Source organism: Heloderma suspectum, chromosome 1 (genome assembly GCF_057233095.1).
Source record: "Heloderma suspectum isolate Gila_16-S chromosome 1, 16-S_ref, whole genome shotgun sequence".
NCBI lineage: Eukaryota > Metazoa > Chordata > Lepidosauria > Squamata > Helodermatidae > Heloderma > Heloderma suspectum.
In genome coordinates this window covers 417,609,719-417,627,100 of record NC_139458.1, presented here as the reverse complement: position 1 = coordinate 417,627,100, position 17,382 = coordinate 417,609,719, and the positions used below count along the sequence as shown (strand labels likewise).

At 43.8% G+C, this 17,382-nt stretch overlaps 1 protein-coding gene across 4 annotated transcripts in view; it reads right to left on the bottom strand.

The window, feature by feature from the left end:
* ATL2 (atlastin GTPase 2) overlaps positions 1-17,382 on the bottom strand; it is a 52,760-nt gene that overhangs the window by 2,627 nt on the left and 32,751 nt on the right. For all 4 annotated transcript variants that reach the window (XM_084829165.1, XM_084829166.1, XM_084829164.1 and 1 more), the window contains 4 exons: positions 14,609-14,736; positions 11,131-11,187; positions 6,642-6,713; positions 5,242-5,673 (listed from right to left, as the gene is read on the bottom strand). In XM_084829165.1, the coding sequence (XP_084685291.1) occupies positions 5,242-5,673; positions 6,642-6,713; positions 11,131-11,187; positions 14,609-14,736 (689 nt within the window). The remainder of the gene's footprint in view (positions 1-5,241; positions 5,674-6,641; positions 6,714-11,130; positions 11,188-14,608; positions 14,737-17,382) is intronic.

The following is a 17,382-nucleotide window of genomic DNA, read 5'->3' as shown; positions in this document are numbered from 1 at the left end:
CACTTAGGAGTGGCACAAATCTAGGCTGAATAAGGCAACTTCTTGGAGGCAAGTTCTCCTTTATAACATACATGTAAAAACTCAAGCATGAAGTTCAAAACCATTTATATACACTGATGGTCTATTGCCATTTAGAATACAAGAACATAAGAGCAGCTGGATCAGACCAAAGGACTACCTAGTTGAGCATTCTGTTCCCACAGTGGCCAATCAGATGCCTATGGGAAGCAGACAACAGAATATGAATGCAACTACACCAGCAACTGGTATTTCAGACACATAGTGCCTCTGCTACTGGGGGACATCTATAGGCATCATGAATAGTAGCCACTGAAAGCTTTATCCTCCATGAATTTTCTAATCCCCTTTTAAAGCCATCAAAATTGGTGGCCATCACTACATCCCATGTAATCAAGTTCCATAGTTTAGCTATGTGCTCTATGAAGTATTTCCTTTCAGCAGTCTTGAATCTCCCTCCATTCATCTTCACTGAATGACCTTGGGTTCTATTCACTTCCTCCATACCATGCATAATTTTATACACTTCTATCATGTCGGCCCTTACTTGCCTTTTTTCTAAGCCAAAAAGCCCTAAACATTGTAACCTTTCCTCATAGGGGAGTTGCTCCTGCCTCTTGATCATCTTAGTTCCTTCTTTTTACACCTTTTCCAACTCTTTTTCCAACTTTTTGAGATGCCATAACCAGGACTTTACACAGTATTCCAGGTGTGGTCACACTGTATATTTGTATAAGGCCATTATGATACTGACAGTTTTATTTTCAATTCCTCTATAGTTTCATAGCATGGCTGCAGTCCTAAACATGCTATGGAGTAAGAACCATTGAATGCAGTGGGACTTAGTACACATGCATAGGATAGTGATATAAGACTTTAATCTGTTTTGGCTTTCTGATGAGAAGGCTGTATCTCAATTTCTTGGAAAGCAAGGCAGCAGAACTTAAAATGGCTTCTAGTTTAGCCATTAAGCAAGCATTAACTAACTAGAATCTACGTGCAAATCTTTTGAGCAAAGAACTAGGAAGCCCTTTGTTGAAGTCCACGCATGGGACTCTCCCACTGGAGGGAAATGGGAAGAGGTGAATTTTGCCATTTTCTCCTTCCTCTTGCAGCCCCTCGTCCCTGACAAGCTGCTCCAGCGGGTTGGGAGACCCTCCAAAAGAGAGCCCCAGGGGGAAGAGGGAAATCAGTGAAAACCGTCTTTTTCCAGTGGAAGCCTCTGCTGGAATCCCAGTCCCTTCTGTGAACTGAAGAAGTTCTTATGTTCACAGAAAGGACACTCTCAAACCAATATAAAGTCAGTATACCAATATTTAACAATGAACATTCTTCCTCCCTATTGTTGTTGTTGTTGTTGAGTCGTGTCCGACGCTTCGTGACCCCATGGACAACAGCATGCCAGGCCTTCCTGTCCTCTGCTCTCTCCCAGAGCGTGGATATTCATTGCATCGGTGATGCTATCTAGCCATCTCATCCTCTGCCATCCCCTGCTCCTTTTGCTTTCAATCTTTCCCAGCATCAGGGTCTTTTCCAGGGAGTTTTCTCTTCACATTAGGTGGCCAAAATATTTGAGCTTCAGCTTCCGTATCTGTCCTTCCAATGAGCACTCAGGGTTGATTTCCTTTAGGATGGACAGATTTGACCTCCTTGCAGTCCAGGGGACTCGTAAGAGTCTTCTCCAGCACCATAGTTCAAAAGCATCAATTCTTCGGCGCTCAGCCTTCCTTATAGTCCAGCTCTCACAGCCATACGTTGCTACTGGGAAAACCAAAGCTTTGATTATACGAACCTTTGTCGGCAGGGGGATGTCTCTGCTTCTGACTATGCTGTCTAGGTTTGCCATAGCTTTCCTCCCAAGGAGCAAGTGTCTTTTAATTTCATGGCTACAGTCACTGTCTGTGGTGATCTTGGAGCCCAAGAAAATACAATCTGTCACTGCTTCCATTTCTTCCCCTTCTATATGCCAGGAAGTGATGGGGCCAGATGCCATGATCTTCGCTTTTTTAATGTTGAGTTTCAAACCAGCTTTTGCACTCTCCTCTTTCACCCTCAACAAGAGGCTCTTGAGATCCTCTTCGCTTTCTGCCATTATCGTCTGCGTATCTGAGGTTGTTGATAATTCTCCCAGCAATCTTAATTCCGACCTCTGATTCATCCAACCCGGCGTTTCTCATGATGTACTCTGCATATAAATTAAATAAGCACGGAGACAATATGCAGCCTTGTCGTCCTCCTTTCCCAATTTTGAACCACTCATTTGTTCCATGTCTGGTTCTTACTGTTGCTTCTTGACCCTCGTACAGGTTTCTCAGGAGACAGGTAAGGTGGTCTGGTACTCCCATCTCTTTAAGAATTTGCCGCAGTTTGTTGTGATCCACACAATCAAAGGCTTTAGCGTAGTCAATGAAGCAGAAAGAGACGCTTTTCTGGAATTCTCTTGCTTTCTCCACGATGCAGCGAATGTTGGCGATTTGATCTCTAGTTCCTCTGCCTCTTCGAAACCAAGCTTGTACTTCCGGTAGTTCTCGGTTCACATACTGCTGAAGCCTAGCTTGTAGGATTTTGAGCATCACCTTGCTGGCATGTGAAATGAGCGCAATTGTACGGTAGTTTGAACCCTCTTTGGCATTGTCCTTCTTTGGAATTGGAATGTAAACTGACCTTTTCCAGTCTTGTGGCCACTGTTGAGTGTTCCAAAGGTGTTGGGATATTGAGTGCAGCACTTTAACAGCATCATCTTTTAGGATCTTAAATAGCTCAGCTGGAATACTGTCATCTCCGCTAGCTTTGTTGTTAGTAATGCTTCCTAAGGCCCACTTGACTTTACTCTCGAGAATGTCTGGCTCAAGTTCAGTGACCGCACTATCATGGCTATCAGGGACATTCAGATCTTTCCTGTGTAGTTCTTCTGTGTATTCTTTCCACCTCTTCTTAATCTCATCTGCTTCTGTTAGGTCCCTGCCTTCTTTGTCCTTTATCATGCCCGTCTTTGCACAAAACGTTCCCTTGAGATCTCCGATTTTCTTGAAAAGATCTCTAGTCTTTCCCATTCTGTTGTTTTCCTTGATTTCTTTGCATTGTTCATTTAAGAAGGCCTTCTTGTCTCTCCTTGCTATTCTCTGGAACTCTGCATTCAGTTGGATATCTCTTCCCCTTTCTCCCTTGCTTTTCACTTCCCTTCTTTCCTCAGCTACTTGTAAACCCTCATCAGACAGCCACTTGGCTTTCTTGCATTTTTCTTTGGGATGGATTGAGTTGCTGCCTCCTGAACAGTGTTACGGACCTCCGTCCATAGTTCCTCAGGCACTCTATCAGGTCTAATCCCTGAAATCTATTCCTCACCTCCACTGAATATTCATAAGGGATATGATTTAGGTCATACTTGAATGGTTTAGTGGTTTTCCCTACGTTCTTCAATTTAAGCCGAAATTTTGCAATAAGAAGCTCATGATCTGAGCCACAGTCAGCTCGAGGTCTTGTTTTGACTGACTGTATAGAGCTTCTCCATCTTTGGCTGCAAAGGACATAATCAATCTGATTTCGATACTGACCATCTGGTGATGTCCATGTGTGGAGTCACCTCTTGTGCTGTTGGAAAAGAGTGTTTGCTATGATCAACGTGTTCTCTTGGCAAAACTCTATTAGCCTTTGTTCTGCTTCATTTTGTACACCAAGGCCATGCCTGCCTGTTATCCCACTGATTTCTTGACTTCCTATTTAGCATTCCAATCCCCTATGATGAAGAGGACATCTTTTTGTGGTGTTAGGTCTAGAAGGTGTTGTAGGTCTTCACAGAACCGATCAACCTCAGCTTCTTCGGCCTCAGTGGTTGGGGCATAGACTTGAATTACCGTGATGTTGAATGGTTTGCCTTGGATTCGTATTGAGATCATTCTATCGTTTTTGAGACTGTACCCCAGTACTGCTTTTCCCACCCTTTTGTTGACTATGAGTGCTACTCCATTTCTTCTAAGGGATTCTTGCCCACAGTAGTAGATATAATGGTCACCTGACTTAAATTTGCCCACGCTTATCCATTTTAGTTCACTGATGCCCAAGATGTCGATGTTCAGTCTTGCCATCTCATGTTTGACCACCTCCAGCTTACCTTGATTCATTGATCTTACATTCCAGGTTCCTAAACAATATTGTTCTTTACAGCATCAGACTTTCTTTTCACCACCAGACACATCCACAGCTGAGTATCCTTTCGGCTTTGGCCCAGCCGCTTCACTCTTTCTGGCGCTACTTGGAAATTCCCTCTGCTCTTCCCCAGTAGTATATTGGACACCTTCTGACCTGAGGGGCTCATCTTCCGGCGTCATCTCTTTTAGCCTTGTGATACGTTCCATGGGGTTTTCTGGGCAAGAATACTGGAGTGGGTTGCCATTTCCTTCTCCAGTGGACCACATTTTGTCAGAACTCTCTGCCATGACCTGTCCATCTTGGGTGGCCCTGCATGGCATAGCATATGGCTTCACTGAGTTACGCAAGCCCCTTTGCCACAACAAGGCAGTGATCCATATTAAAGTATTCCAAATTAACATCAGTTTTATTGTGCAAAACATAAGCCAGGCTGTGCTAAAGTTGTTCTTGTATGTACTCAGCTTAATGAATTTTCCATTCAGTTTCATGACTGAAATCATGAGGCACAACCAAATATGGATTCAGAACAGTAGGGCCTTCCAATACCCACCCTCAGAAATGCTACTTACTTACCTTTAAGAGCTTAAAAGTAAGCCGTTTTATCTTCCTGACTGTTAGCGCAATACAACAATGGAACCAATTATCTAGGGAGGGAGTGGGCTCTCCCACACTGGAGGCATTCAAGATGAGGCTGGACAGCCATCTGTCAGGGATGCTCTGACTTGGATTCCTGCACTGAGCAGGTGGTTTGACTCAACGGTCTTGTAGGCCCCTTACAACCCTACTATTCTATGATTCTATAAGCATCTATTGCTTTCCTGGAGGGACTGACTTACTTGAATACCTCTGCTTCCTGGAGATTTTCAAGATCTTCAAATAATTGGCCACTGAGATACCTGAAGGTATCCTAAATATACTTCAAATACTTTTTTCACTAGGTTTCTTTCCACTGGTTTGTAGTTCAGCGTTTGTGCTACATTCATGTAGAATGGACATGTAGACTTGTTTTTGCCCAACAATAGATAAACTGGCAAGTTGCTTCAAGAAAGTAAAGTCTCTTAAAGAGATACCAACCTGTTCCCATATCAGTTCAGCCATCTGATCAATGAGTGTTCCAACTTCTCTGAATTCCCCAGAGTATTTAACATATGCCCAAGTACAAAGGGAGACAAGCGCTAACCCCATCACAAGGTTGCACAGGGTAGCTATGGAGTTCATGCCAAGGAAGCCAGTCAGTCCTGAGATTATGTACATGGCAAACATAACAGCAAAGAGAGTGGCAGGAGTACGAGCAGCATAGAAGATGTTTTTGCCATCATTGTGCTTCACAAAGTTTGCATAGATTTCATCGAGCTCTTCTTCAAGCTGGTCCTGATAACGGCGACAGAACTCTTCACCTCCCATCTTTTTCACAGAACGGAACTGTTTTATAGCAAACGCTTTAAGATCTTGATGCTTTTGCTCCAAGTCCGTAGGAGCAATGTAAGGCTTATCTCCACCACAAACCTGTTAAAACAAGCAGAATTGACCTATTAGCTTACATAAACTAGCACTGTCCTACAAATTATAGGGTAGAATCGCTCCCGATTTTAGGTAGCGTTAAAGAGTATCAGTGTAGCATAGCGGTTAGACTGAATGAGGAGATCCAAATTCAAATCCTCATTCAGCCACAAAGCTCATTTGGTTACCATGGGCCAGTCACTATCTCTCAGACTAGTCTACCTCACAGAGTTGTTGTGAGGATAAAATGGGGGGAGGGAAGCAGATATGCAACCTCAGGCTCCTTAAGAGGAAGGGTGGTGTACAAGTGTAATAAATAAAATAACAGAAGCTGGAGGAGGAAGTCTCCCTTTACTGCTCTTTCAAACGTAATAGCTGCCAGACCAGTCAGGCAGCACCTTCAGAAAAACAGCTGCTTGTGGCTAAATCAGATCGGTGTATGTGCAGCAAGGGCAATCAAAGGGCATGTGTTCATTTCACATCACCTTTATATTTAGCACTGAATAGCAGAACTAGAGCTATCCAAGGTCCTTCTGGTGTGCTAGCTAAGCAACCTATCTGAGGGTTGATGCAAACTTAATCATTAACCATGGTTAAGATAATCCTACTCTTCCCTTCCAGCCCCAGCCTCTGGAAGTATTCTCCATCTCCAGCCACAGTTCATCATTTTGTCTGCAATGATAACTATGGTGCACACAACTTAAGGAAGAAATTAAGGTTTGAACCTCACCTGACCTACCAAAGAGGTATTCATGGAGTTCAAACAAAGGGATTATCCAGAATCAAAACTTATTTGAAGCATAGTACTACCTACATTCTACTCTTAACTCCATTTTCTCCTGCATTCTTTATGGTAGTTTACTCAGTTCATAATATTAGTTTAATGGGGTCTAAATTTATATTTCTATGAACACTTGGATTAGTCTAAAAACTAAAAGCGTACAACATTCAGTCAATTCACAATGGTACAATACCTGCTCCATTCCTTTGTTGTAAGAATCTTTTGCTCCAGCTACTGCAGCAAGGTTGTTAGCTTCTGCTGTTGCCTTAAATAAAAATAGCACAGTGTGCAACTTTAAACAACTTAGATGAGTTTTCTGTAGTAGTTGCCATATACCCCATAGGGATACTAATAAATGTACAACATTTTTGTCCCCCTAAGAACTTGCATTGTTAACTGCAATATCCACTATGCAATGTCAACTTTTTGAGAAAATACTTTGGCAACTTCAAAGTAATCTTTTTGGCTACTATACAGCAGAACAGCACCAAAGTCCAAAAAATATTTTTAAAGGCAGGGAGGTGGAGTTGCACTATGTTATAAATACCTATGTCTGCACAGAAATACAGGAGGATGAGCTTGGTAGCCCCATCAAGAGCATCTGGGTTAAAATAAATGGAGCAAAGAATAAAAGGAACATGGTGGTCGGAATCTACTACTGGCCACCCAATCAAGGAGAAGACGAGGATGAAACTTTTGAAAAGCAAATAGCCAATGTTTCAAGGAAGCATGATGTAGTAGTAATGGGGGACTTCAATTTCCCCGATATTTGTTGGGAGACAAATTCTGCAAAACATGGCCCCTCCAGGAAATTCCTGACTTGTGTGGCGGATAACTTCCTCCTACAGAAAGTAGAGGAAGGAACTAGAGGATCGGCTATCCTTGACTTGATCCTAACCAACAGAGATGACTTAGTGGATAAAGTAGCAGTTACAGGAACTCTGGGGGAAAGCGACCATGTTATACTTGAGTTCTTGGTTCTAAAGGAAGCAAAAGCCGAGTGCAGCCAAACGCGTACCCTGGATTTTAGGAAAGCCGATTTTAATAAACTCAGAACAATGATCAGTAAGGTCCCATGGCAAGCGACTCTAACGAAAAAAGGAGTCCAAGATGGGTGGGAGCTTTTTAAAAAGGAAATTCAAGGCACAATTAGAACCAATTCCAACAAGAAAAAAAGGCAGAAGACAGAAGAAGCCAATGTGGCTTCACAAAAAGCTTAGAGATGACCTGAAAACAAAGAAGGACACATATAGGAAGTGGAAAGAAGGACAAGCAACAAAGGAAGAGTACAAGCAGTTAGCACAGAATTGCAGGGATGGCGTCAGGAAGGCTAAAGCTGAGAATGAGCTGAGGTTAGCGAGGGGTTGCTAAAAGCAACAAAAATGTTTTCTTCAGATATGTGCATGATAAAAGACAGAGGAAAGAAATGGTGGTTCAACTATTAAATAAGGATGGCAAAATGATAACAAAGGACAAGGAAAAGGCAGATGTGCTCAATTCCTACTTTGGCTCAGTCTTCTCCTGAAAGAGGGTCTATGACCCCCCTGGCAAAGGCAAAGTACAGGCTGAAGGGGCAGGATTGCAGCTTGAGATCGATAGGCATATGGTCAAGGAACACCTAATTACTTTGAATGAATTCAAATCTCCAGGACCAGATGAACTGCACCCTAGAGTAATAAAGGAACTGGCAGAAGAACTCAGAACCACTGTCTATTCTCTTTGAGAAATCATACAGGATGGGTGAAGTGTCAGATGATCGGAGGAGGGCTAATGTTGTCCCTATCTCCAAAAAGGGTAAAAATGAGGAACCTGGGAACTACAGACCACTCAGTGTGACATCAATTCCTGGGAAAATTCTGGAGCAGATCATAAAGCAATCTATCTGTAAGCACCTTGAAAGCAATGCAGTGACTACTCGAAGCCAACATGGATTTGTCAAGAACAAATCCTGCCAGACGAATCTGATCTCATTTTTTGATCAAGTAACTTCCCTTGTGGACTGTGGGAATGCTGTGGACATCATATACCTCGACTTCAGCAAAGCTTTTGACAAAGTGCCCCATGATACCCTGATGAGCAAACTAGCTCAAAGTGGGCTAGATGAAACAACTCTCAGGTGGATCTACAGTTGGCTACAGGATCGGACTCAGAGAGTGCTTATCAATGGGACCTTCTCAAACTGGGGAGAGGTAACAAGCGGGGTACCGCAGGGCTCAGTCCTGGGCCCAGTGCTCTTCAACATTTTTATTAATGACTTGGAGGAGGAGGTGCAGGGAATGCTGATCAAATTCTCAGATGACACAAAATTGGGCAGGATAGCTAATACTCTGGAAGACAGAAACAAAATTCAAAGTGATCTTCATAGACTGGAGTGCTGGGCAGAAAACAATAGAATGACATTTAATAGGGATAAATGCCAAGTTCTGCACCTAGGAAAAAGAAACCAAATGCACAGTTACAAGATGGGGGATATTTGGCTCTACACTACAAGCGAGAAGGATCTTGGAATTGTTGTAGATCACAAGCTGAATGAGCCGACAATGTGATGTGGCTGCAAAAAAAGGCAAATACTATTTCAGGCTGCATTAATAGAAGCATAGCTTCCAAATCCCAGGAAGTACCAGTTCCCCTTTACTCAGCACTGGTTAGGCCTCATCTGGAGTACTGTGTCCAGTTCTGGGCACCACACTTTAGGAAGGATGCAGACAAGCTGGAGAGGGTTCAGAGGAGGGCAACAAAGATGATCAGGGGACTGGAAACAAAGCCCTATGAAGAGAGATGGAAAGAACTGGGCATGTTTAGCCTTGAGAAGAGAAGACTGAGGGGAGATATGATAGCGCTCTTCGAGTACTTGAAAGGTTGTCACAGAGAGGAAGGCCAGGATCTCTTCTCGATCATTCCAGAGTGCAGGACACGGAATAACAGGCTCAAGTGACAGGAAGCCAGATTCCGGCTGAACATCAGGAAAAACTTCCTGACTCTCAGAGCACTACGACAATGGAACCAATGACTTAGGGAGGTGGTGGGCTCTCCCACACTGGACCCATTCAAGATGAGGCTGGACAGCCATTTGTCAGGGATGCTCTGACTTGGATTCCTGCATTGAGCAAGGGGTTGAACTCAATGGTCTTGTAGGCCCCTTCCAGCCCTACTATTCTATGATTCTATTATTTTCTCCAACGTGATGTCCTCTAGATGTGTTGGACCACAACTCCCATCACCAGGTTGGGGAAGGCTGCTTTAAGGCAGAGTTGGCAGATTACTTGCTTGTTGGATCGTGGTTGTTTTATACTAGGATTCTGAGGTCCACCGGCTGCAGCCAGAGGCAAAATGGTGATTCAGGGGGCAGAGCGAATTTCCTACAGCACCCCATGAACCATATACTGGGATGACCTGCCATACATAAATACAAATCTACATCTGAGTTACTACAGATCAGGGATTCTAACAATCTAACTTGAACCTAAAAGCACTATTGTTAAATAGTTGGGAATCAGAAATGTTTGCTGATGTAGTGCAACTCACCCAGAGATCCAGCAGTAGATCCTGATCTTCTTTTCTGGCCACCCTTGCTTTAAAGGAAGGGGAGCCCTACGCTGAAGATGGGTGCATCAAGGGAATAATGGGAATGGCCTATTTAATCCCAGTGTGTTTGATGGCACATTACAAAGCAGCTATATGCAATCTGCACCTTACGGATTTGTCACACTGATATTTTACCCTGGAGGTGGTTGTCAGAGCTCAAAATTTGCATGCATGTAGCTTCAGCTTCAACATGCTGAATCTCCAGTTGAAAATGGGAAGGATGCAAGCTAGGAAAGATGTCTGACCAAGACTCTAGAGTAGATTAGCAGTGGCTAGCCTTAAGTGCCATTTTTGGTAGAAAGGTGGGGTATAAATCAAATAAATAATAGTCTGACTATCTGTCTGAATTTGTCATGGATACAAGGACCAGCCTGTAGTTGCCAGTAGTGCCTACCTAAAAATGAAACTAACACAAATACTGTCAAATTGTCCTGTTAGAAATATTTTAGATAAATATAAATAATAGAAGCAAGACAATTGGGGCGGCCCCTTCCTCAAAGCTACTTAAGACCAGCATGCCCTGAGGGAAGACAGAAGAGAAGCCCAGGCCAGGGAGCCTGTGCCATCAGCTCCTGAAGAGGCTTTCAGCTTACCTGAGAGAACTACGTATATTCTGATTTTTGGGGGTAACATTAGTTTCAGTATGAGCGCGCGCACGCGTGTATGTGTACACACACACACACACTCTCTCCCTCTAATTAAATAATAGCAGAGAACAGCCTCTGCCACATAAAACTTGTAAGAACATAAAAGCAGTTGTGCTGGATCAGAACAGCATGAGTGCAACAGCCCTCTTCCATTTTCGTTCTACAGCAGCTAGTATTCAGTGGCATACAGGCACTACTGAAGTATATTTCAACATGCAGTAAACCTTGTGAGGCTGGGGCTCCGGATTAATATGGCATACACAAAACCAAGAGGTTTTACAAGGAGGTCTGAAGCATCACATTAAAACCTACTGATCTGAAGGGTGGCTTTCAGTCCCCAAATCTTGAGACAGATTTGAAGTGTCTCTGCTAACTTTTGTTGACATATACCAAAAACATTTAACTCTTGCCATCATATACCCTCAGAGACAGATGTGTCTAAAACTTTACCTGGAGCATTGACTTAGGATGAGGTAGCTCCTCTCCTTGATAGATTTTAATGTAAGCCTGAAAAAGAAATAAGAATGTTTATTGTCTGGTCTAGTTTAATTTAACTTAAAAAGCAATAGTTTTACAATACAAAAATCCAAGTCTATCCTTAAGTTTAAATTCAATTAAGTGACACCAATGACATGCATAGAGTATTCCCAACAATCATGTGTCATTACTTTTAACAATGCACAAGATTAAATTCCATAAGCTTTACATTTGCTGAACAGCCACAGTGTTGTAGGGAAGTATGACCATTAATGGTGGGTTTACTAGGATTAAAGCTATGTTTTTCATAGTATTAAATATTATGCCTGATGCGCTTCTTGAAAGAGCTTGTGTTTCTCACACACAAAATTAAGGACAGGTAGATACAACCCACCAAACCCCTGCCTGCTTTGGCTGATTAGATTCAATCTGTTCTCCTACCCTTTGGGACAAACACGGCAACCATGAGAGCCAGAGCAGACTACTATTACTTCGAAGGCAGCAGTTTACAAATAATCCAGGAACTAAATCTATTTGCAATAATCTAGTGACAGCTGGAAACCATTTCACATCATTATAGAGCAGTGGTTCTCAACCTTCCTAATGCCGCGACCCTTTAATACAGTTCCTCATGTCGTGGTGACCCCCAACCATAAAGTTATTTTCGTTGCTACTTCATTACTGTAATTTTGCTACTGTTATGAATCGTAATGTAAATATCTGATATGCAGGATGTATTTTCATTGTTACAAATTGAACATAATTAAAGCATAGTGATTAATCACAAAACCAATATGTAATTATATATTGTGAAATATTTATTTCTAATTACAAATAAATGAAATTTTGTCTTGAAGCATGGTGTAGCATGGGTAACAGTCTTAATATAACAACCCCAAATTGGGACTGGAGTATTGGACTGGAGAGGAGCAGACAGCATCTACAACTTACATAACCCATCAGATCAGGCATGAACTCAGCTGGTGGAATTCAAGATGGTCAGAAAATAAGACACTTGGGTCAGGAAGTCCAGGAGCCTCCTCCTTGATTAGGTATCTCCCCGCTTGATTAGGGATCTCGGCAGGATGAAAGACATCCTCTGTGGTGAAAGAGACTCACCTTCTATCTAGGCCACTTTCCCCAACCTGCTGCCTTCCTGATATGCTGAACAACAACTCCTAGCATCCCCAGCCTGTTCAGTTGGCCAAGCTGGCTGGGGATGATGGGAGATGCTGTGCAACACATTGGGAAGGCACCAGATTGGGGAAGGCTAAGCACCTCATCATATTCTCAACACATAGAAAAAGAGACTTTGATTGTTTCTTTATTATTTATTTCATAGATTTATTTATCGCTTATCATATTTTTAAAAAATATCTCTGAGCAGTTAAAGATGTCAGGAGTGGGGGCTTTGGAGAAAGGAGGTGGGGCTTCAGGAAAGAGTGAGCCCACCCCAACATCATCCTGCCTCCAGAGGTTGTCCCAGGAGGCAACCCGGCCCCTGGGGCCAGAACAGTTCCCCATCCCTGGACCAGAGTTCATTCCAACTCTGATGGTATGATTTTATCCCTCTGCATCTTTATGTTCTCCTCCTGGTCTTTTCCTTTTCCTTCTCCCTTACTCCCTCATCCCACATCTTGCCATTTGCTTTGTGTTATTGCTCCCTTAAAAAACTGAAAGTTAGTATAAAACTTTATAAACTAAAACACACACAGCAGTTTGAGGCAGACGGTCTGATCTCTGGCGCACAATGCACCAGGGCATTCCCCTGTGGGTGCCCCATACTGAAAGCACTTGCACTTTCAATGGGGCTTGTGCAGGAGCATGTCTTGGTGGGTCAGGTCCCATGTTAGCATGAATTTGGTAGCAGGAAGAATTATGTTTGGATTTTCTGCTTCAGGCACACAAATACCTTGGTCCTGCCCAGGAAGTGAGCCCCACTGTCAGTTCAATAGGGGCTTACTCCCAAGTAAGCTTACTCCCACATAAGCACACATTTAATTGCAGCCTTAATGACACCCATAGCCCACTCATCCCATTTGACTGCCTCTCCAGTGTTCCCTTCCAACAGGGCCATTTTGCACATGCCCAAGACCTTTGCACATGCTCAAGAGGCCCACTCTGCATCTTCTCACAGCTGCAACTCTGCACACGCTCAGAGACACCGTTCCTCTCTTTATGTAAAAGGCCAAGACAGGGGCGGGAAGTCAGGCAATAACTTCAAAATCCACATATGGGCAATTGGGCAACTCTGGATAAAATCCAACTAAAGCCCTTCTTAGAGTAGACCCATTAAAATGAACGGGACTTAAAACCGTCATGACTACCTTGGGGTTGGACTCGATGGCCTTATAGGACCCTTCCTACCCTACTATTCTATGATTCTATGAACGTCAGTCCCATTCATTTCAATGCGTCTACCTTAAGTAGGGCTTTAGTTGGATTTTACCCAAAGATTTTGGGCTTCTTTTGACAGTTAACCTCGAAGGGTTGGCTCAAGACCGACCCCCTCATCCTCATCCCCATCCCTATCCTTTCTCGCCTCCTGGATAGGCCCGTCTCCGGAACTCTTCACATGGTCGGAGGCAAGCCCTGGGCCTGTTGTGGAGCCTGCCCACGAAGCCTGCCACAAAACCCGGCCGGTCCCATCCAGCGCCTGGCGCCCCTCCGAGCTCACCCCGGAGCAGCGGGACACAACAGCGACGCCTTTGTGTAGCGAAGAGACGAGAGCGAGGTGAGACGGGAGCGGGGTGGCGAGGGAGAGAGAAGCCAGTGGGGGCGGGCAGAAAAGCCCCCTCGGGGGCGGCAGCTCGCCGTCGGCCCGACGCCTCCTCCACTCACCGTCGGAGCTAAGCGTATCGTAAGCGTCGCGCTGGCGAGACGCGCAGCGCGCCCTGTCGGAGCCGCCGGGCTCGCTGTAATCGACCCAGCTGAGCCCTTCCAAGTTGTCGTAGTGATGGTCTAAGGCGACCCCTGTGAAAGGGTCATTCGACCCCCCAAAGGGGTCACAATCCACAGGTTGAGAACCGCTGTTATAGAGCAAAAGAACTTAAGAGATGTGGGGCAGCCCAGGGTGAGAGATAGCTAACCATATACAACCCCCCCCATCAGTTTATATAATAAGCTAGAAGAGCCATGAGGCAGTTTAAGTGAACATCTCAGCTATAATGATTATTCCACAACATTGCAGGACTGTGAAGCAGCTAGAAGCTCCTTCTTTATAGCAGGAGCAGAGTCACAAAAATAGAAAGAGGACAAGGCTAAATAATCAGTAAGTCATCATCTTGCCTCAGAACATGTTGGCCATAATACTCAAAGTTGCACACTATTACATCTTGCCAATTTCATGGGGCTCATTCACATAACAGGGCTCAGGGCTACAAGGCAAAGCATCTTCAAAAGGATCACTCTATTTTAAATAACTGGTTAATGAGCACAGGTATTTGCCTACCTTAAAATATTGCACAAGGTCTCTACAAGTCACCTTCGAGCCACTGATCTCTTTTTCTACCAGATTTTCAGGGGCAAGCAGCAATGGAACCAGATTCCGCAGCTCTCTTTTAAACTCTTCATCAATGTCTAATGGAATTAGTCCAGAAAGGGAGTTAGTTGCATGTTTGCTGTAATTAATATAAAGCTCCTTCTCTTCAGAGTCAGTGGCAGCTTAATATGATTCAAAACATCCCAATTCAAAACACTGAATACTCAAAAATAAAAAGCTCAAAAATGTTAGCCAATGCTGTGGTGTATGTTTTTTAAATAAAAGATTGCCAAATCCTATGTAAAGACTCTTCCCAACAACCAAAGAATTGTCTTCATTTTAAATCTTGAATTAGAAAACACAGGATAAATGAAATCTTTTATTATAACAAGTCACTTTAAAAATGCTGTCCACTTAAATTTCAGTTCAGTCACAGGTATTCAGATCAAATACTGTCATGTAATATATGTCCTACTTTACTGAGTGTTCTACTCTGAGAACAGAAGCGATGAGTAAAAACTTAAAACTGAAAGATAAGCCTTCCTTAAAGTGCCTAAGTTTGACACTTCAATCATCATCACCACCACCACCACCAATAATAATAACCACCAAAAATACTAAATGCTGCAGTAATAAAGATATGCAACTAGTGAAGGCAGCTACAATTTTCAAAGTAAATAAAGATTCTGCTGAAGTCTCTTTTAACTAACTGAGCATTTCATGCCTGAATTGTTCACACAGTTCAAATGTAGCCAATTTCTAAAAAAAGAAAAGAAAAAGGGGTGGGGGGAGCCCAGTTCTGATATAATAAGAAATCATGGTTTCCTCACTATATGAATAAGCAATGGCAAGACTCAGGCTTGTGCATTTCCTCTCCACTTTTGTTGCTGTGGAGAAGGAGATCGGAAGCGTCGGCTTCTGGCTTAACCAGGAATAGAAAATTGGGTACTTACCATGATGTTCCATTCCAATTTTGTGCACAGAAGACATCCATCATGGGTTTACTCCTCCCACTGCCCAGGACAGGCAAGGAACATGTGATCAGGCTTTTTGCCTCTGGCTCCTCCCAGCCAGTTATTTTCTAGCCAAGCTTTAAACAGCATAGTGACTTAGTAGCCAGAAACAAAGAAGGAAGAAAATGTAGAGATAACTGAAGAGACAGAACAAATAAACCTGTCAGCGCACTCCCTTCGGAAAAACTATTAATGAGAGTGCTCAGCCTGACACAGAGTGCGTTATGGATGTCTCCTGCACACTACATTGGAATGGAACTTCATGGTAAATACCCAACTTTCCATCCCCATTTGGTGCGAGGAGACATCCACCATGGGATGTGCAAAAGCTACTCTTCCCATATGGTGGGCCTCAAAGCAGGCTGAACCTAAGTTTGAGGGAGAACCTGTTGTAATATCCTGCACCTAAAGGCTGCTTCAGCCAAACATATCTGTTCAGTTTATAACGTCTAATGAACATGTGATGTGAGGACCAAATAGTTGCCCTGTAGATCTCTATTAAAGGAGCGTTAGCAGAGGAAAAAACGCTGAGGTAGCTGTGGCCTTGGTGGACCATGCTGTAGCATGTGCGGGTTTAGGGCACTGTTTAGCCTCATGGGCCACAAATATCTATCTCTTAGCTCCACCTAGCAAGGGTGGTATGGGAGGGCTTCTTTCCCAATGGAGTAGGATGGAAAGAAATGGAATCAGATCAAGGTTCCTCAGTTCTTTTAAGGTAGATTTTGATGGCCCTCCTAACATCCGGGGTGTGCCAGACCCACTCAGAGGGGTGAGAGGGATTGGGGCAGAAGGAAGAAAGGGCATAGCAATGTCACCTTTCTGAGGAATCGCTGAAGGTGTGGGTGAGAACCAGGTGGCTTGTGACATGGCCTAGAGAGAACAGAAGGAGTTGCAGCTTGTCTGCAAAGCATGTTTGCTTTGAGTCCCATGCCTTGACAAGTTTGGAGGAAGAGAAGTAATTCCATGCTTCCTGCTATCTTACAGTCTAGACGCTTCCTTCTACACCAACGCAGAAAAACCTTCCAAGTTTTTTCATATATTCGGTTGGTTGATGGTCTCCTGGAGGAAAATGGTGTCAATTACTTCAACAGACCTGTCTAGTGAGAGGAAAGAGCTACACTCAGCAGCCAAGAGGCTAGTTGTGGCCAATCTGGGTCTGAATGCTAGACCGGTCCTTGTGAGAAGGCTGGGCCTCAAGGGAAGGAACCAAGGGCCTGTTTGCACCAGTTGAAGGAGTTGAGAAAACCATGGCCTCTGGGGCCAGAATGTAGCTCTGTTGCCTGTTCTTCCTTGATTTTTCTGAGAACCCTCTGGCCAGAAGTGGAAGAGTAGGGAATGCATTGAGCACATTCCCTGGGCCAAGGGAAGTGGAGCACATTTGTGGCCTCCACTGCTGGAGCCAGGTGTCTGGAGACAAATCATAATGACTGTTTACTGAGAGGGGAGGCAAAGATGTCCACCTGAAGTGAGCTGAAATGACAGCAAAGCTGCTGAAGACCATAGTGTCCAGAGCCCATCCTTCAGGACTGAGGCACTGTTGGTGGCTTCTTGTTTTTAGTTTCCATTAAGGTATGCTTAAGAGCCTCTTCTCCAAAGAGGCGGACCCCTACAAAAGGAGCAGTGGCTATGTTTCCTTTTGAAAGAGGCGGACCCCTACAAAAGGAGCAGTGGCTATGTTTCCTTTTGAATAAATATCCACATTATAGTGTTTTAACCTGAGTGAATGTCTTG